Source organism: Bubalus kerabau, chromosome X, assembly GCF_029407905.1.
Source record: "Bubalus kerabau isolate K-KA32 ecotype Philippines breed swamp buffalo chromosome X, PCC_UOA_SB_1v2, whole genome shotgun sequence".
Classification (NCBI taxonomy): domain Eukaryota; kingdom Metazoa; phylum Chordata; class Mammalia; order Artiodactyla; family Bovidae; genus Bubalus; species Bubalus kerabau.
In genome coordinates this window covers 24,198,762-24,217,900 of record NC_073647.1, presented here as the reverse complement: position 1 = coordinate 24,217,900, position 19,139 = coordinate 24,198,762, and the positions used below count along the sequence as shown (strand labels likewise).

The window sequence follows — 19,139 nt, the reverse complement described above, 5'->3', positions numbered from 1 at the left end:
ACTATACACAAGCAGCTTCCCTATAAAACTGCACATAAAAAGAATTATTATTTAATTTCATTTTCATCAGGAAAATGAAAGATGTAGCAAAGAAAGTGGATGAAGGTCAAGAAGACGAGTTTTCAAAATTTGGAGATGGACAACAACCAAAGGAGATGAAGAAGAGAGAGAGTCAGGAACAAGAAGACCAAAAAGTAGAACTCCAGGTTTGCTGGCTGTCCTTGAGAACCAGATTGTAAAATTCAATAGAAACCCAAAGCAAAAGTCTGTTTATCCAAGAAAGAAAATGGCCAGATGCTGCATGCTCTGGCTGCATTTTTACATTATGGTCTAGCTTTTACCCGGTGTTGCTGGCAGTCCTCCATTTCCATTAGCAGAATCCTAGGATTTTTCTAAGGGAAACAAAAGCAGAAAGCAGCAAATGACAGATGATCAGTCCTCTAGTTTAAATACATAAATAATATTACAGGTTGGCTTCAAGAAATCCAGATTGCTCACAGAGATTAAATATCCTGTGTGATATTTCCCAATCCTGCATTCTGTGGTGACATACCTGCACCACCCCCCTAACAGATGAGATGAAAATTATGAATGCCTCAGCAATTCACCAATTAGAATGTCTCACTAGTGTAAGTTAAATCACCTAGTATAATAAACCCCAAAACTGAGCTCAGACAATATTCAGCTTAAATTATTATTACAGCCTAATTTATATAACAGTTTTAGTGTATCACTTATCAAAATCAGTTACATGTTTCATAAATGACTATGCATTTGCATTCCTTGAGAAAGTATCTTTAAGAATCCTCTTGGTGCTTTTGTATTTTTTTTTTGTACTTTTATTTCACTATAAACTGTTATTTTTTTTTTAATTTTATTTTATTTTTAAACTTTACATAACTGTATTAGTTTTGCCAAATATCAAAATGAATCCGCCACAGGTATACATGTGTTCCCCATCCTGAACCCTCCTCCCTCCTCCCTCCCCATTCCATCCCTCTGGGTCGTCCCAGTGCACCAGCCCCAAGCATCCAGTATCGTGCATCGAACCTGGACTGGCAACTCATTTCGTACATGATATTTTACATGTTTTGAAGTGTAAGACTTAGCTCCTGGTACCTGTGTCAGTGGAAGACTACACAGTCACATATTTCAAAATGATAGTGGTCTGACAACCTTGAGGTCCTGAAGGGGATTAACATGCCTTCTAAATCGCTAGCCATAATAGTTAGCCTAGTTCTGTACATTTTTGCTAACACTTTGAAAACTGATGATCCATGAATGTTATATATATGACTCTCAATCCAAAGGTTACATTTTATTTTGGATAACATCTTACTGTTGTACTGTTGTTATTCAGAGAGATTGAGAGTCAGTGATATTTTTATACAAATTTCCTAGAAAAGTGATGCCAAAATAAAAGCTCAGGAGGAGGCTGACAAATGCAAGAAGGAGGATGAGAGGATTATGTTACAGAATCTGCAGGAGAGATTAGAAAGAAAAAAGGTATGCCTCTTCTCTGTTGGGGGGATTTGATTCTTTGTTTAAAACAATGTTGGGCACATGGTTCCAAACTATGTTTTTAAAAATGACAAGTGATATGCTAGCTGGGGTTGTTTTTCCTCTGTACTCTCTCATCTTAGGATCTGACCCCTTCTCCCTAGAACGGGCTCCTCTTGAGAACCATAGCTCTTCCTTGTGGACCACTGATGACCATCACAGGGATGTCTGTCTACAGCAAAGCTCCTTTGAACAGAATCCCTTGGGTCATGTAGGGGTTGGTAGAAGTTGGAGGTTTTTGTTTGTTTGTTTGTTTTTTTTTTTTTTGAGTTTTTTCTAAACTGGTCTGGAAATTGGAGCAACTGAGCTTGAAGAAGCAGAAGGTGTAGGCTTCTCAGAGAGGCCAAGGTGCAGGCTCTTTGTAAGGTTCGACTTTTAATTTGTGCAACCCATGTGTCTCCTCTCGGAGCAAGGAAGACCTCAGACCAGGCTGAGGGACTTCCTGGCCTCTCCATCAGGAGATCAGTAACCTTGAGGAGGCCAGAGAGCTAGAGCTCTCCTTACCTTCAGGGACGAAGGGAACTCTTAGCCTTCCTGCGTGTACTCCTAGTTACAAAACCCGTGACAGCATTGCATCGTTGAGATGCATTCTTTTCATTAACATCAGCTTCACTCATGGTCTCTTTAGACAAAAATCATGTTCACAAGTTCTGATTGGTTTGCAATAATATGTGCTTAATCTAGTAATAAATGTCCACGTTGGCAAAAATCAGGAGTGAGAAGTCATATGGATTTCTGCGTCAGGGTAACAAGTACACCTGTCACCATTCAGAGTGTTTTCTAGATGACCGACGGTGAAACTGGGCTTGGAGGAAAGTGCCCACCCAGCTGCTGGCCCAACATCTTGCATTGACTTTGGCACAGACAGCAGTATTGTCTGCTTCTGGAACACAGAAATAATCAACTTCTTCAGGACCAGTGTTTTGTTTGTAATTATGAAGCGGACGAGAAAGCCAGATTCGAATGCCTCAAAGGTCGTCTGTGTGTTCCTACCAGCAGTGTATAAGAATTCCTGTTGTTTTACATTCTTGCCAACTTTTTAATTTTTGCCAGTCTCGGGTGCGAATGAAATAACATTTCACATTTCCTTGATTATTAAAAAGGTTGAGCATGTTTTTCCCCATCTTTATTTAGCTTTCATGTTTTTTCTTGTATGGAATGCTTTGTTTAGTCTTTTGCCCAAAACTTTCTGGCTGACTTATCTTTTTCTTACTCATTGGTAGTTCTTTAAATGTTCTAGGTACTTCTTTCTTGCTTGTATGTGTTGCAAGTACCTTCTCTCAGTTTGTGGCTTATCTTTTCTTATTGCTGTTTGCTGCTACATAGATGTTCTTGATTTTTCACATCATGGAATTTATCAATATTCTTGGATGACTAATGGAGTTGAGTCCCTTATTGGCCATTTGGGGATTCACTTTGGTGAAGTGTCTTTTCAAGTCCTTTGCCCCAGTTTCTATTCAGTCACTCGCATTTTTCCTACTGATCTGTGGGAGAATTTACAAGTTCTGCTTATGAGCCCCTTGGATATTTGTACTGCAGGTATCAGCCCCCAGGCTGTAGTTTGCCTCACACTCTCATAATGTCCTTTGATGAACTGAAGCTTATTTTAATGAACTCAAATTGAGCAGTGTTTTTTCTTTTATGGTTAGTGCTTTCAGGGTCTCTCATAAGTATTTGTTTATCCCTCCCCCCAGCGTCTTGTCTTTTGATGGTTTGCATTCTTCTCCGATCTTCTGGGGGGCTTCCCTGGTGGCTCAGTGGTAAAGAATCTGCCTGCCAATGCAGGATATAGGTTCAACCCCTGGGTGAGGAAGATCTCCCGGAGGAAATGGCAACCCACTCCGGTATTCATGCCTGGAGAATCCCAAGGACAGAGGAGCCTGGCAGGCTACAGTCCTGGGCTTGTGAAAGAGTCGGACACAACTTAGCAACTGAACAACAGGTCTTTTTATCCCCAGATTCTGTGTTCTTTACCATCTGAGCTACAAAACTGATATTTTGCCTATTTAAAATTGCCTAGCTGTGGTCATTCACATCATTATGAAAATGTAGAATAGAAATGTCATTTCTGAAAAGTGATGGCAGTCACCCTCTCAGAGAGCAGGTAGCACATTGGCTTGAGAAGTCCTGCCTCAAGCAGCAGCCAAGAACATTTTAGCCGTGGCACCACCTGAGCTTAGGGCTCCAAGGAGGCAGAGCCTCTACACCATCCCAGAGCTGTTGTCCCTTGGCTCCCATTCAGGGAAGTCTGCCATTTTTGGCTGTCTTTCCGTAGCTGAAAGACACAACTTGGGTCACCTGTCCTGTCCTCTGTAGCTTCTTGGGGCTAAAGAGGTTAGATTTCTTTTTTACCTTTTAATTGAAATGACAAAAGTTAGCAAGCAATCCAGGCGTGAAATCTACCTTCTCTGAAATAACTGTCAGGATGATTGAATGTTAGATGCAATCATGACTTTCTTCTCTCATTGTAGGCTACAGAAACACTGAGCGGTGATGCAGATGAGGAGGACAAGTCAGAAAGTGACAGTGATTCCTTTGATGACGTGCATCCATCAGGTTTGCTTGCCTTTTGAGTTGTGTTCATCACCATTTAGGAGCTAGACTGTCTAGGTTCATCCAGACTTCCTCTGCTTGTGAGCTGTTTGACTTTGAGCAAGTTACTTAACCTCTCTGGGTTCAGTTTTCCTGTCTGAAAAAGGGGATGCTTATATTGTTCTCCTGGGGTGGGCATGAGATTGCAGTGAGATCCCGAAGTACTAAGAACGGTGCTTGACACACAGTAAACTCTCAATAAATATTAGCTGCTACGACAACTGTTCTTTTGTTTTGTGCTGAGAGACTGCAGATGGCAGCTCTTTCTCAGCTCAGTGTGAGGCTTATTAGCATCTCACAGTTCAGGACCCTGTGTGGCATTCATGACTGACCACAGGTAGAAGGCCACTCCCTGCCTCACAGGGAGAAAATGAGGATCCTGGAGTTCTGTGAGTGCCCCTGAGGTACATCGTTGAGTCTCATTCCCTGGTGAGTGTGAACCACAGTAATGGCATTTGAGAAAACACAGTTTGTCCACCCTTTATGTCTTAGTGGGTATCAGGCACATGGGAACCCTGCTAGCTTCTGGGGCCTCGAGGAACCTCAGCCATTGGGGAGCCAGACATGAGCAGATGGTGGTGCTGCCACATGCCGGTTGCGCTAAAAGAATTTAGGCCAGAATGTCACTAGAATAGAGCAGCAGGAGCAGCAGAGGGGTAGGCTGGGCCTTAGGCCATGGAGAAAGGTTCAGATCAGAGGTGAGACTAAAATGAGAGGGTCGTCAGAAAGAGGGACAAGAAGCACGGAGCTGTCCTGCCCTCTAGCCACCATTACTTGCTGGCAGAGGGGAGAGGGCACGGTCCTTCAAGGTGGCCCTTGGTGCTTTCAGGGCACAGTGGGCTTTTGGCCTGACCCTGCCTCCCCAGAGTCCTGCCTCCAGACAACTCCTGTCTTCAGGTAGACGTCCCTTGCCCAGACTGGCAGGCTCACAGCCTTCACTTGGCTTGTCTTTCTTGTTGAAGCTCCAATTTTAATCTTGCTGCTTTTCTTTTTTTCCCTCTAGCGACTATAAATGGCATGGATTCATCCCCAAAACCAAAAACACATGTTAAAAATGTGAAGAACACTAGCAAGTTTTTAGATGTGACTTCTGGCCACATCCATAAAGAGACAAAAGCATTTTTAAATACTGACATGAAAACCTTCAGCCAAAAAGGAGGGAAAGACCCATTGAATCAGACAAAGAGTCCCAGGTGAGTCACTCAGTGAGTTCATCAGAAGACACCTGGAAGGGGTTATGATTGGCATCCTCAGAATGATGCACAAGATTACTGACTGAACTCTTAGTTTGTCCCAAACACTATGTCAAGTGCTCTACTTATAGGAACAAACTCAGTAAGGATGAGCATCCCCATTCTTACAGACTCGAAGACTGAGGCATGGGCTTCCCTGGTGGCTCAGTGGTGAAGAATCCGCCTGCCAGTGCAGGAGACGTGGGTTTGATCCTTGATCCGGCAGATCCCACCTACCATGGAATAGCTAAGCCCAGGCGCCACAATTATTGCACCTGTGCTCTAGAGCCTGGAAGCCACAACTTGAGCCCCACTTGCACAACTACTAGGGTGTGGCCCTTGCTCACCGCAGCTAGAGAAAAGCCCATGTAGCAACAGAGATCCAGCACATCTAAAAAATAAACAAACAAAATTATTTTTTAATGAAAGAAAGCTCAGAAATGGAGAGATGATGAGCCTTATTCAACCCAGCACCCCACAGTTCAAGGGCAGAACGTAAATTGAACCCAGAAATACCTGATTCCATTCCGAGTTGTTATTCACACTGGTTCGTGTTGTCTCATACAGTCAGGGAAGGGGACGTTGAGTGACTGCAGTGTAACAGACAATTTCTCTGTCTGAATTCCCATTGCAGCTCTGCGCATGATATTAAAAGTCCTCAGTGTACATTTGGGAAGCTGAGGGGCAGAGATAAGGTCAGAAGAACAGGACCAAATTCTTAGAAAGGAAGGCTCATTGGGTGATTGCCTGAAAAAGAGTGTTACTTGCCACTGAGGAAGGATACCTGGGAGCCATTTTATAACGTAACCTTGAAAGTGACCTCACAATTTCGGCCATAAATACCACCATTTCTGAAGGGGAAACGGATTTTTTTTTAAATCCCAGAGACCAGATAACTAAGATAATTCATGATCTAGCTAAATTTGACTTGAAGGTTAAACTCTTCTAAACTTCTTCAGTTATTTCTATCATCAATTTTGTGGACCACAGTTATCCTCTGAATTTGAGTTTTAGTGTATTAAGAAAATAATAAAGCTTCTGTCAGGCAAAGCCTTGGTTTGGGGACAATCAGGATTATAACCAAATATCTTGTTCCAGATCCTCCACCAAAAGACCAACCAACCGAGCAGCAAAAACTGGAGAGATGGAAACCAGCAGCACCATGGGGCCTTCTAGGAGTTCACATTCAGAGGTTCAGAAGTGGGTGTGTGACCGAATCATCGACTTCTCAAGAGAGACAGAACCACCTGTATCCAGTTTCCCTCCTGAGAGCCCGAAACTCCAGCTGAGAGGCTCTGTGATACCCTGCCTGAGTCACCAGCCACCTATAGACAACAAAAACAGAAGCAAATCTGTGCCTGCTCCATCAGGTAAGGCCTTCTCCCGTTTCCACTTCGTTTGAAAGGTAGTTGACCTTCAACCCTCCTCTGTTTCCAGCTGTGCCAGGGCTTGGCACCGTGTAACTTGGGAGGTGAGAGAGAAGACAGTGGTGGGTCTAAAACTAGGTTGAAGAGCCCCTCATTAAGTTAGTTTTGAAAACATTCGTGGTATGACCAATTGTTAATACACAGAGTGGGTTCATTTCAGACCATGGACTCCTCTGCACTCCTGATCCACTGGCTGCTCTGCAGCACACGGATCATTCAGGGCGGCGGTGGTGGTGGTATAGTCGCTAAGGCATGTTCAGCTCTTGCAACCCCATGGACTGTACCCCGCCAGGCCCCTCTGTACACAGAATTCTCCAGGCAGGGATACTCAGTGCATTGCCATTGCCTTCTCCAGTTTAGGACAGAGGGTTGGTGAATGTTTTGGAATTAGTCCCTCAACTTGTGTTTCCAAAACCAAAAGGCCTTGATTTTTCTTTCCTTGAGAAGCTCTGTTTGAAACTGAGAGGCAGCTTCAACCCATTTGGAGGTTGGGGAGCATTTATAAGAGCACCAGTATGGCAGCAACTTGGGGTGGGGGGCCTGCTGCTGAGGGTCCCAGGCCAGCCTCAGTGTGGGGCGAGAATCCACTTGCTATGGAACCAGCATCTTCACTAATAAACCTTTCTTTTCTTTTTCCCTCTGGTCAGATATGTAAACCTCGTCCAGCCTAGAAGAGAATCCATTCTCCACTCTGGATTTTGACCTCTGGGCCCACCTTTCAAAATTTCTCTGCTTCCTACATGAACCCAGCAAAGAGAATGACTCTCAAAAAAAAAATCATCTTAACATATCTCAGAAGATGCTCATATCATCTTGAGTTTTGCCCATAAGCAAGGGTTCTGAGTAAAGAGTCATTTTACCTTGCTGTAAAAATCTCCATTGTCTGTCATTCTTGTATTTTCATGCCAACACATTTGTGTATCAAGTGTGTCTTTATAAAATGTTCACTCTTAAGCATATATAAAATGCTAAGAGAATCTTACACCAAAAGAAAAGTTTTTTGTCAGTACCTATTTGAAACCTTAAAATCATGTTTACTGCATTTAACAGTTACATTTGTTTTTGTTGTTTAGTCGCTGAGTCGTATCTGACTCTTCCAACCCTGTGGACTGGAGCCCACCAGGCTCCTCTGTCCATGGGATTTGCCAGGCAAGAATACTGGAGTGGGTTGCCATTCCCTTCTCCAGAGGATCTTGCCGACCCAGGGATCGAACCCATGTCTCCTGCCTTGGCAGGCAGATTCTTTACTGCTGAGCCACTAGGGCAGCCCCAACAATTGCTTTAATTTAGCAATAAAAACTCACATTCAGTCTGGTAGAGAACATAATGGGTCTTAAGGGTCTCAAGATTCCTCACACAAGTTTTGTTGGATTGTTCTTAATATACAAATACAGAAAGTTGCAAGATAGGGTAACTCACATTTTATCGTTAATGTATGTTTGTTTTTAACTCGGCCATAGTCTGCCGGTCCTGAGCACAGACACTGGTACCTTCAAATGCTGGCGGTCCTAGAAGGTGTAATTTTTTTTTTTCTTTCATCTTTCCTGCTTTTGTCAGCATTTCATTTTGGAAGTACATATTGAGGTTTATAGGAACATGTTATTTTTATTGTGTACATAAGGCAGTATTTGGCTGTTGTCTGACGGGGTATGTTCAATTCCTCGACATGTTTACCGTGTATACTCTTTTTCTGCTTATGTTCTCCAGGCCTGCCATTCAGTATACACTCAGGCTTGAGATGTGGAACCAAAATTTGTTTGCCGGCTGCAAGTGTGTAAAGGGGCAGTGTTTTTCTTCGGTCCCCGCTGTAGATAAGCACAGCACATACACAGTGGACATGCACACATGTATACATACACACATGTGTACACAGGATATATGTTTCCTGAAATCCACTGAATCATGCTTAAATGATTGACTAAAACTTGAATTCAGATTGGTTGTCCTAATGCCAATGAGTTTTCTGGTGGATCACGAATAGCTTGAAGCAGGCTCATCTTCCTTTGTAGCCACCAGTCTTGAATTAGTAAAAGGAAGTAGTTATTCTGATTCCCTAGTTCTTTGCTATTCAGAGTACTGTTATCTTTGTTATAGATCAGAGCTTGGTGCCTTAGATTTTAAAACTTTATATACACAATCTCTTTTATATAAAAGGCAGAGACAATCATTGTAACAATGTGTTTCTGATATATTTCTGCACAAATTTCACACGTTGAAACACTGTTAAACCTTCATATGTGTGCTCTGTGCAATAAACTTTGCAGGTAAAGCAAGTTTTCTTCATGTTTTAATAGCAAAAAATGTACTGAAGGTGGTATAAAGGTGACACCAGCTTGTAACCAGGCTATGAACACAGGCAGGCAGTACGTTTGATAAATAGTAATCACATCGTCTGATGCCCCTCTGCAGCCACTTGGTGGTTTGGCGTGTGCCACCGCGAGCGCCATTAAGACGTGAATTTCGAACTCTGGTTTTCTCCCTGCACCTGTTTGAGTGCTTGTTACTCCTGCCTGTGATGGCTCTGACTTATATTTGAGGCCAGTAATTAAAGTATCTTTCTTTTCACTGTGGTAAAATTTACATGAGTGGCATTTAGTACATTTAAAACGTGCAACTGTCACTGCTATCTAGTTCCAGAATGTCTTCATTACCCTAAAAAGAAACCCAGGACCCTTAAGCAGTCACTCCCCATTCCCCCCTGCGCATCCCTTTTAAAGCTCACATCTGGTGCTGGCCACACGGAAACACAGTTGCTTTTGACAGTCTGCGCATGTGCTCTGGCAGTCACTGTGCTCCGTTGCCCGTACGTGACATCACTTCAGGACATCACTGTTACTGTGTGTGGCCAAACCGCCGTTTGGATCTGCCCGTAAATGTTTAGCTTCTACTCTGGAAACATGTTCCACTCCACTGGGTTTTGTGTTGGGCAAAGGGGCGGTCCTTGTTTATCCCTGATCTGTGGCATCTGGTGCTTTGAGAAGAGTGGCAGCCGTTGCCCACTTGGCATTCCGTGCCGGGCCATGCACTAGGATTGTTGAACCAGGGCATTCCTTGGTATGCACGCAAGCTAAAACACCAATATAGCACCCTCCTGACAGCTCTGAGGTGTTGACACTGACCCAGCCTCCACACTTGCCATAGGCTGGTGTCCTCTGGGGATACGCCGGTCACCTCACGTTTCCCTTGCTCTCTGGAGAACCTCTTGGTGCCCACTCCCCTGAGCAATAGGCCCCTGGCCTCTCCCAGTGGCACCCCTCTCCCCTCCCTAGTGTGCAGTGAAGCCTTGCAACAGTTTCAATCCCCAACAACCACAAAAATGCAGTAAGGACACTGGAAAGGATGCTGGACAAGTCTGAAGACCTGAATCCCAGCTGAGGTGGCTGCAGGCCCACCGGGTGACTGCACACGTCATGGACCTCTGAGCCCTCTGCTGTGGCAAGTTGGAGGCTGGGCTCCAATCACTGAAGGCTTTCAGTTCTCAGGAGTCACTGACTCCCTGCGGCAGGAGCTAGAGGGTTGAGAAATGGGCATGGAACTGTAGCAGCAGCTGGTGCCAAGAAGCACAAGCCTGAAGCATGTCTTACCAGGGAATATCCAATAGGTCCACCCCCACCCCCACTGTTCCACAGGCCTGGTTGGTTGCAGACCACTTTGACCTCCGTCTCCCTTCCCACCAGTCTACTTTTGACTGTTCCTGGATAGGCTTGTCTCATAATTTCTCAGACTGTTGTAATAACCGTCGTTACATGTTCTATATGCCAGGTACTTTAGAGGCATCATTTTAAACCCTCACAACAACCCTGTGAAGTGTGGGTATTCATTTTTACCTAGGACACAGATTCGTGGAGGTGGGTATTGATTCAACGTTACACAACTAGAAAGAGGAAGATCTGGTGCTCAAATTCAAGTCTGACTCTAAAAGTCTTTTGGCTTTTGTGGTGGGTAATACACTATCTTTGGTGCTAGAGATAAAAATAATTGCTAATGTTTGTTGAATGGTTTTCTTGGATGTTGCTTTTCTTACATGCCAGTCGGTTGCCATGCTTAATAAATAAGCATTTGTATAACCATGTAATGTGCCTGTGACTCTGCAAGGTAGGAATTCTGTCTTGTTTCACAGGCGAGGAAGCCAGCTCAGAGAAGTTAGGTGACCTGCCCGAGGCCTCCTACTTAGGAAGTGGCAGTGCAGCCGGGATTGGAATCCAGGCAGTATGGCTGCAGAATTGACCTTGTTACCGAAAAGTAGATTATGTTCTTGATACTCTGATCCCCTTCATGATGAGGGAGAAGAGGGTTCTCGGCTGAAAATTCTGTAGCTAGAATTTCCCCTCCTTCGTCCTGAGTCTTAGGTTGTCATTGTTACAATTGACTACTGAGCACTGAGCGTGATGCTTCCCTCATTGTGATGTAGTGGACAGTGTTCTCCCCTATGACAAGGCAGTGTCATAAGCCTTATAGCCTGGGCTAGAGGTGTGCCCAGGGGTGTGTGTGACCTTCAGTTTTCTCACGTGGAAAATTGGGGCATGAGTGCCAGTGTTGGCTGTGAAGACTTGGTATAATTGTATAAGGTGCTTTTCAAGTGTTAAGCAATATCTGGGGGCCCAATGTTGGCAGGCCTGTTGCTGGGGGACAAAGGTGGAGCCTGGGAATGGCAGGAAGGGTGGAGGGGGCTACAGGTGATCTCAGGCAGGGTTGTGCAGTCGAGTCGTACAGCTTTTTCTCCGCAGAGCTCTTTAGCCTTGGCATAGGCCAGGGTTTTGCATGCCGAGTGGGATGGGAAGCAAAGGGTGACGGGATTGAGGACGACAAGATGGGGTCAGTGATAGGGTGTAGCATCTCGGGGAGGTGAAGATGGAGAAGGGCTGAGAGGTAATTGAGCCATCAGTGGACCGGAGAGCTAAAAACTAGTTCAGTGAGATGGAGAGAGAACAGGAAGGGAGGGAATGCCATCAGAGATGCAGGTCCCAGTGCCGCGAAGGCCTAGGATTTCCCTGTGCCAAAGCAGCAGAGGTGGGGGCACTTGTGTCAGGGTTTCCCCCTGGGGCCCCCGCCCTTGCCACTGCCATCACCCAGCTCCTTTAGGAAGCAGAGGGCCACCATCTCAACTCCCCACCTCACCCCTACTTCTTGGGGCCCCAGGAGATGACCCAATCGACTCTTAGAAACAGAGTTGAAATGATTTTAACTGCTAATTTCTCTAGGGAAACACACAAGAGGCTGTTCTCCATTCATAGAAATAACTTGCTACAAACAGGTCTTGATTCATAACGTGGCAAATGCTAGCTTCAAACATGTTCTGTCCTTTCACTACCCCGGGTGTGAGAGTTCCTCCAGAGACCTCCGCCTTTAGCCGAAATGTCCGTCCACCTGAGGAGCCTGCAGCAGACACCTGTGTCACTGGGCCTCCGGCACCATCCTGAAACGACTACGTGTTGTGGGCAGGTTGGATGCCCCAAGAACCGGAGCCTCGGGGTGTGGTCATGAGCCATGATCTAGAAGCTACCTCTACCTCTGTCCACACCATCTCCACCTCCCCGACCCGAGACAGGGGCCCCAGTGAGCAGTCTCCCAAATGACTGGTGTGCTTGAGCAAGATCACCTTCTTCTGAAGGTTTGGCAGTGGAGCGGCCGCTGAGGCACAGCAGGGCTCCACAGGGCACAGAGAAGGGCAGTCAGAGCATAGACGGGATGACTTCTCGACACACTTCAGCTGCAGTTCCCTTGCTGGCCGACCCCCTGGTCAACGGAAAGCAATGCGCTCTTTTTAAGGTGATCAACATCTGGGAAATGTTATTTGGGGTCCGAGTGGGGTTTTTCATTGTTATCGTTCTTAACTGGATCCAAGTGCTCTTACGGGTTTCTTGTATCTTGTTTATAATTCATGTAATTGAACTGAACTGAGTACGTCCTTGAAGGAAGGAAAAGTCATTCAGGTTTCTGGATCTGCAGTATCACCTTAGAACAATTCCACCCAGCAGAATTAGAAGTCAGGAGGCAAGTTATTTATATGCTGCTTTATTTCTGTAAGGATACACGGAACCGTTAGATGATCATTGCTAATGACAAAATGTAGAAATGAGGCATCGGCTTCTCTAACCACTCCTACGAGAATGTTAATATGCATCATCATTACATGTGTACTCTTGATATCGTCTCATTATACTATGTAATATAACATTGTAGCTAGAATACAGTAATAGGGGATCCTGCGACTCAGGTGAGCACTGCGTGGAACTCTGGTTCTGCCTGTGGGCACAGTGGCCTCCATGCTCCCCTAGAGCCAGCTAAGCTCTGGAGGAACAGTCCTCAGAATCACAAGAGAAGGGAATTGGCAGGCCTGGTTAACACACCGACACAGAGCAGACAAGTACTATGTTACAAGGGATTCCACTCGTCACTGCTGGGAAATGTCATATCCGTGTCAATGACAGTTCTGGCGCCTGTTCACCTACCCCTCTTGAGTTTAATGGTTACTTCTGTAGGATGAATTCAAAACTGTAGGAACGTATAAGGGGGCTAAAATATTCTCATGCAAGTCTCCAAACCCATAAACTATGCTGCTATTAATTAAAACAAAGGAATTATTAATTAAAAAAAAAGATAAAAAGACAGCTGGGTTAGTTTTGTTAAGCTTCCAAAAGTATTCGCTGTGATGACGTTCTTCTGAAACAGGCTCGTTTTCTCAGATCTGCCTACATTTTCCAAATCACCTGCACATTCCATGCTTGAAAGTAGGAACGCTCAGAAAACACGCCACACAGGGACATCAAACGTTAGTACAGGGAAAGAGGTCAGTTGAGAATTACAGCTAAATTCAAATGTTAATTTTTTGGAAATTCGGATTAGTTATTTGAAAGCACAAAAAACAGAAGGAAGGTTTTGATGAGGAAGTTCTTTAAACCATGCATTTCAGTAAGTTCTTTCTGCTCACAGAACAGGGTGAGCAGCTGAGTTGGAGCAGCCGCTGCAACTCTTGTGTCGTGTGATGACAATGTGGGTCCCAGCTGAGCCACAAGAGGTATCTCAGTGGGGCTTTATCTCTTAGGCTTCTTGCTTACATCACTAAGCAGCTACATGGTCAGCGCTTTTCTGCTCTATGATAAACATGCAGAAGAATCAATCTACCTAAGTATTTATTTCCTAATTGCAGCCATAGAGAAATAAACTTTGCTGCAGGCTTGCTTTTTGCTAAATCCTAATATGATCACTGTGTGCCCTTAACTCAAGTAGTAACTGTAAAATGGGAGAAAAGACAGAAGGAGCGACTCTGAAGAGGTGAAAGGCCGCTCTTGCCCTATGGGTGGTGCCAGGCAGAGGGCAAGGACACAAGGAACAAGACTCAAATTCCATTTTACAGGACAGGAGCCCCTGTCACTTTACAGCTTTTTGGCACAGTCGGGGCAATACACTTGATCCTGATGGAAAACAAAGCGCTTGTTGGCCAGATTCACGGAGCATTTTTTGCAGTGGAAGCAGTAGTCGTGCCAGGATTGTCCTTCATAGGCCACCACACTGGAGCCTTTACCAAACCCTGTGGAGGAAACAGAAGCAGACAAGAGCGACAGCTGAGTGGACACAGGTGGCAGCCAGGCTGCCGCCTTGCCCATTCATGGAGCCGACAAGCACGCAGGCTGCATCCGCCTGGCGCCCGGCCCCCCGCTCCACCGCGCACTGTCCCCCACGCCGCCGGGACCTGAGAAGATGCCAGAGCTCCGCCGAGGGCCCCCTGCTCTCCAGAACCCACATCCCCAGCCACCGCCATCGCCCTGTGACTGACGCGCACCGACCTCCCAGCACAACCAGTTTCTTTGATTTAGGTCAGGGCCATGGCATCAAAGTGGCCACCAGGAGGCAAACTTGGGCTGTTTGTGGGGTGTGCACTTACCGGGCCTCGAGGAGCTGCTAAGCTTCGATTTTTTTCTATAAAGAACCACCACCCACGAGGGACAAGTCCTCTCTCCACCCGGATGCCTGCCCCGGAGGTTGGCGCTGAGAAACAGGGTGAGAGGCAAGCGTTTCCCGTGGCACACTGGGGGCTTCCTAGCTTTAGAGACTGGGTGGCTCACTCTTGACACAGTCCTTTTCCCTGAGGATGGCAAAAGTCTTCTCAAATGTACATTTCAAGGCTCCCCGGGAGATGGGAAAATTGGAGGCGGGGGGGAGAGGGCCCAGGGCACGTGGACCGCGGCCGCGAGATGAGGAATGAAGTGATTAGCTCGGCTCCTGATCGCAAAAGAACTGCCCACCAGCACCTCTGAGCTAGCCTTCTGCTACGGGGTGTTCTCATCCCAGCTTCTCACGCTCTGGCCTCCCCCCTCCCCGCCTCCCCCACCCAAGCTCACCGTGCTCCTCTCCCCCGCCTCCCCCCAGCACCCCCCGCTCCGCGCAGTGCCTGCCCGTGGCCGTGGGTCCTAGGCTCGTGATCTCCGGCAGCAGCGTAAGTCAGCAGTAGTCGTGAGTGTTCTGTGTTGCAAAGGCTAACCTGGCCTGGGGGAGAATCCAAACTACTTGGGGGCCTTTGGGACCACAATGGCAGGGGGAGAGGGGCATTCTTTGGGGCCTTTGTGGATGAAACCGACGACGTAGGAAAAAGAGAGATGGTTACCATGCGCAAAACCTAGCCTGGCAGACTTAGCAAGGACTCTTTAGCCTACCAGTGATTGGGTTCTTGCATCCAGCACACTTCTTGGCCACAAAGTTCTTGTAGCAATCCACGCAGTAATACTGGTCCTCCACAGCGGTGAAACGCTGCCCAGCCAGCTTCTTAGAGCAGGTAACACACACAAAGCACTCGGCATGCCAGGGCTGATCCTGGTAAGTGATTCCTCCAGATGTGATGGCCTAGACCAGGGAGTGTAGCACCGGATTCAGATTCAACAACCATTTTGTTGAATGCCTACTACGTGCCAGGCACTGTGCTGGGCGCTCTGGTTTATAGTATCTCATTGAATCACCACAACGGCCATGAGAGGCAGGTGCTATTATTATCCTCCAGTTACAGATGAAGACACTGAGGCTCAGAGAAGATGAGCCCCTGTGCAAGGTTACTACATAGCAACTGGGTGCAGGAGGCCGGCCTCCAGAGCCAGCGTGCCCTTGGACAGCCTCCCTTGGCCTGGGCGCTGCTTTCTACTACCACAGTCTCCTCATCTGTAAAACGAGAATGACAATTCCTACGTCACAGGGCTGTCGTGAGGATGGAATGGGAGAGTGTGTGTGCCAGTGCTCTGCAAACTGTCAAACACTGCTAGAACTCCCTTGACACGCACCTTGTTGCATTTCACGCAGTGCTTGGCAAACTTGGCCTCATGGCAAGTCACGCAGTAGAAGTCCTCCCCTTTAGGGAAGAAGCTTCCTGTCCCAATGACTTGCTTGCAGTTGCTGCAGGTGAAGCAGTCTTTGTGCCAGACAGTGCCCTTGTATTCCACGTTCTGATCTCCTGCGGGGGGTGGGGAAGCGAAGGGGTAGCCCCACTGGCAGTGCCCTGCAGGGGGCTGCATCCACTCGGGGTGCGGCCTGGGCCCTCCAGAGTGGATGGAATGCAGGCCCTGCAGTGCTTGGCCCCAGGCGGGGAGTTCTCCACCATGTCCTGCATGTGGTCATGCCCACCCAGACTCGCAGGAAGGGAACCCCGGCCGTAGTGATTTAGGGTCAGATGCCTGAATCCCCACTCCCCCACCCCCATGGCCTTTGTGGATACAGAGATGCAATGTGACCTGGAATTACACCTTAAGGAAGAAGCATGCTTCGATCACTTACTATCCCAAATGAGAAAGCGCTACATACTTTTCACTTCCTTCTCTTGCCACAGACAGTTCTCTCCAGTGTTCTTTTAGCTGCCAGGTGTGTGTGTGTGTGCAAGCATATATGTGTACACATATATTCAGGTATATATATGCGTGCATATATACGCTGAACTCCAGCATCAGCTCCCCGCGGCTCCAGCCCCATCCCCGCAAGCAACCCCTTGCCACGTCTGCCCTCAGGGCCTCCTCCCTGGCTGCCCCGGGGCTGAGTGTGGCTGGTACCTGCTACAATGGGCTTGAGGCAGCCCTTGCACTTGGGGTTGTCCTCCCGAGTGGTGCACTTGTTGCACAGGATCTTGTTGTCCTTGGCCACGAAGGTCTCACTGGCCAAGGGCTGGAGGCACTTAGAGCAGCGGAAGCAGGTGTCGTGCCAGTAGCGGTTCTTGTAGTGCACCTCCTGGGAACCGAGCAGTAGCCGGGCATGGTAAGCAAGACCTCCCACAAGACCACACAGTCCCCCCGCCCCCCTGCCCAGAGCCCAAGCAGAAGGGCCAGGGCCCCATCCACATCCCCCCCGGCCCCGCCCGCCTGCCCCCCACAGCCGCCACTACCTTGGAGTCGGCGCCGATGGGCTTGTGGCACTCCACACACGTGTTGGCGCAGAACTTGCCGAAGCACTTGAGGCAGCAGTGGTGGCCGTCCTTCTGCACGTACTTCTTCCCCTGCAGGTTGTCTCTGCAGTAGTGGCAGTTGAACTTCTCAGCCATGGTGCCTACTTTATAGCTGGAAGGACCTGTGAGGGGTGAACGGGAGGGACAAAGAGCCAAGGGTTAGGCTGGAGAGTGTGCCTGAGGGGCTCCAGGGAGGCCACCCCGGGACCCAGGCAACAGGCACCTCACCAAGATACCCGCGACAAAAGCATCCTGCCATGAGTCCCTGGCACCCTGAAGGGGGGGTGCGGTTGGTGAGCGAGGGCAGGGCTGGGATGGGCAGGCTGGAGAGGGGAGGCTGGTCTACACCAAAGGACATGCTGCTCTGGGTCGAGTCTGCAGGTGGCAGCTTGTGGGCTCCCCCTTCACAGGAAGGAGGTGCCCAGATCCTCACTAGAGACCCAACCAGGAGCCCCGTCACCCTCCCCAACTTTCTCAGCACAGAGAGTATCATCTGGAGGCCCCGCTCTCCTGGCTACAAAGCTCAGTTCCTCTGAACAAAAACTTACTGCTGACTCTGGACCACGCTAGGCATGGAAGCAATACTTAGTCATTTGGTTTAAATGTCTGCATTTATTTTAAACATGCCAGAGCACTTTTTAATCCCTACAAAGATCCTAAAGAATTATTACAAGCTACTTGACTAACTTTTGAAGCCCAAGCATTCAGGCAAAAGAGGACTTATTAAAATGGCATCTCCATAGGTACCAGCCAGTTTTGCAAGTGAAAACGATCTGTCACAGTGACGTTTGGTTTTGAGATGAGCCAAAATCAAATTCCCCTTCATTAGAGCATGAGAAGATCAATATGGTTAATAAACTATACGATTTAGGATATTTGCTTTTTAAAAAAAAAATTGCAACTGTAAAGTATAATGACTTTATGCAGAGTAGCGAAGGTGTTAGTCGCTCAGTCGTGTCCAACTCTTTGTGACCCCATGGACTGTAGCCCGCCAGGCTCCTCTGTCCGTGGGATTTCCCAGGCAAGGATACTAGAATGGGTTGCCATTTCCTTCTCCAAAGTAGCAACAAACATCTGGAAGGAAATGAACAATACAGCCATTTTTTAATCACGCCAAAGGAAACGTAACACTTAGGTATAAATCTAACAAAATGTGTATAGGATATCAGTGCTGAAAATTTTAAAATGAAGATGCAAGAAATCAAGGATTTAAATAAATGGAGAGACACACCTTGTTCATGGATTGGAAGACCCAACATAGTAAAGATGTCAATTCTTCCCAAATTGATCTGTAGATTTAAATGCAATTCCTGTCAAAATCCCAGCAAGATGTTTTATACCTATAGACAAGATTATTCCAAAACATATATGGAAAGGCAAAGGAACTAGAATAGCTAAATCAGTTCTGAAAAAGAATAAAGTGGAATGGATTACCCTACCTAATGTTAAGACTTAACTATGCCTACAGTAATCCAGGCAGTATATCAGTAGTTCCTCCTTGAATATGTGCCACTAGATCTATGCAACCTTGAATCTTGACTATCAAAAACATAGTTGGGTCACAGTGTGTGAAAAATAGACTCATAGATCAATGGAATCGAATAAGGATCCTGGACTAGATGAATGCAAATAGGTTCAATTGATTTTTTATGAAGACCCAAAAGTGATCCAATAGAGAAAGAAAAGCATTTCCCAATAAAGGAGGCTAGAATCATTAGACATCCATATATAAAACCAAAATGACCCTCAACCTAAACCTTACACCATTTACAAAAATTAACTTCAAATGATAACAGATTTAAATAAAAACAAAATTAATTTTAAAAATTCAGAAGAAATCATAGGACAAAATCTTTGATATCTAGGGCTAGAGAAAGAGTTCTTAGGACATGATGCTAAAACCTTGATTCA

General features: G+C 46.6%; 2 protein-coding genes across 3 annotated transcripts in view; one reads left to right on the top strand and one right to left on the bottom strand.

Annotated features, from left to right (window-relative positions):
* Positions 1-9,084, top strand: part of LOC129639943 (MAP7 domain-containing protein 3-like) — a 38,864-nt gene extending 29,780 nt beyond the window's left edge. Inside the window, exons 13-18 of the mRNA XM_055565240.1 lie at positions 71-206; positions 1,402-1,506; positions 4,032-4,116; positions 5,156-5,345; positions 6,483-6,754; positions 7,459-9,084. Coding sequence (XP_055421215.1) covers positions 71-206; positions 1,402-1,506; positions 4,032-4,116; positions 5,156-5,345; positions 6,483-6,754; positions 7,459-7,466 — 796 coding nt within the window. The 3' untranslated portion in view covers positions 7,467-9,084. The remainder of the gene's footprint in view (positions 1-70; positions 207-1,401; positions 1,507-4,031; positions 4,117-5,155; positions 5,346-6,482; positions 6,755-7,458) is intronic.
* A 3,715-nt stretch (positions 9,085-12,799) lies between these two features.
* LOC129639110 (four and a half LIM domains protein 1-like) lies at positions 12,800-17,348 on the bottom strand. 2 transcript variants are annotated; one of them, XM_055564027.1, is made up of 5 exons: positions 17,169-17,348; positions 16,840-17,014; positions 16,081-16,250; positions 15,466-15,652; positions 12,800-14,342 (listed from the first exon to the last, which is right to left on the bottom strand). In XM_055564027.1, the coding sequence occupies exons 1-5, from the start codon at positions 17,322-17,324 to the stop codon at positions 14,188-14,190; spliced, it is 843 nt and encodes a 280-aa protein (XP_055420002.1). In that variant the 5' UTR covers positions 17,325-17,348; the 3' UTR covers positions 12,800-14,187. The 2 variants fall into 2 exon arrangements, with proteins under 2 accessions (XP_055420002.1, XP_055420003.1); XM_055564028.1 differs by lacking the exon at positions 15,466-15,652 and having other exon boundaries at positions 14,259-14,342; positions 17,169-17,339.
* Positions 17,349-19,139: the final 1,791 nt, after the last annotated feature.

Excerpts from the sequence above, each read along its gene's own strand:
- LOC129639110 (XM_055564027.1), bottom strand. The coding sequence starts at position 17,324 with ATGGCTGAGAAGTTCAACTGCCACTACTGCAGAGACAACCTGCAGGGG. Across the intron at positions 17,015-17,168 it reads CCATCGGCGCCGACTCCAAG|GAGGTGCACTACAAGAACCG; the intron begins GTAGTGGCGGCT and ends CTCGGTTCCCAG. Across the intron at positions 15,653-16,080 it reads ACTGCGTGAAATGCAACAAG|GCCATCACATCTGGAGGAAT; the intron begins GTGCGTGTCAAG and ends TCCCTGGTCTAG.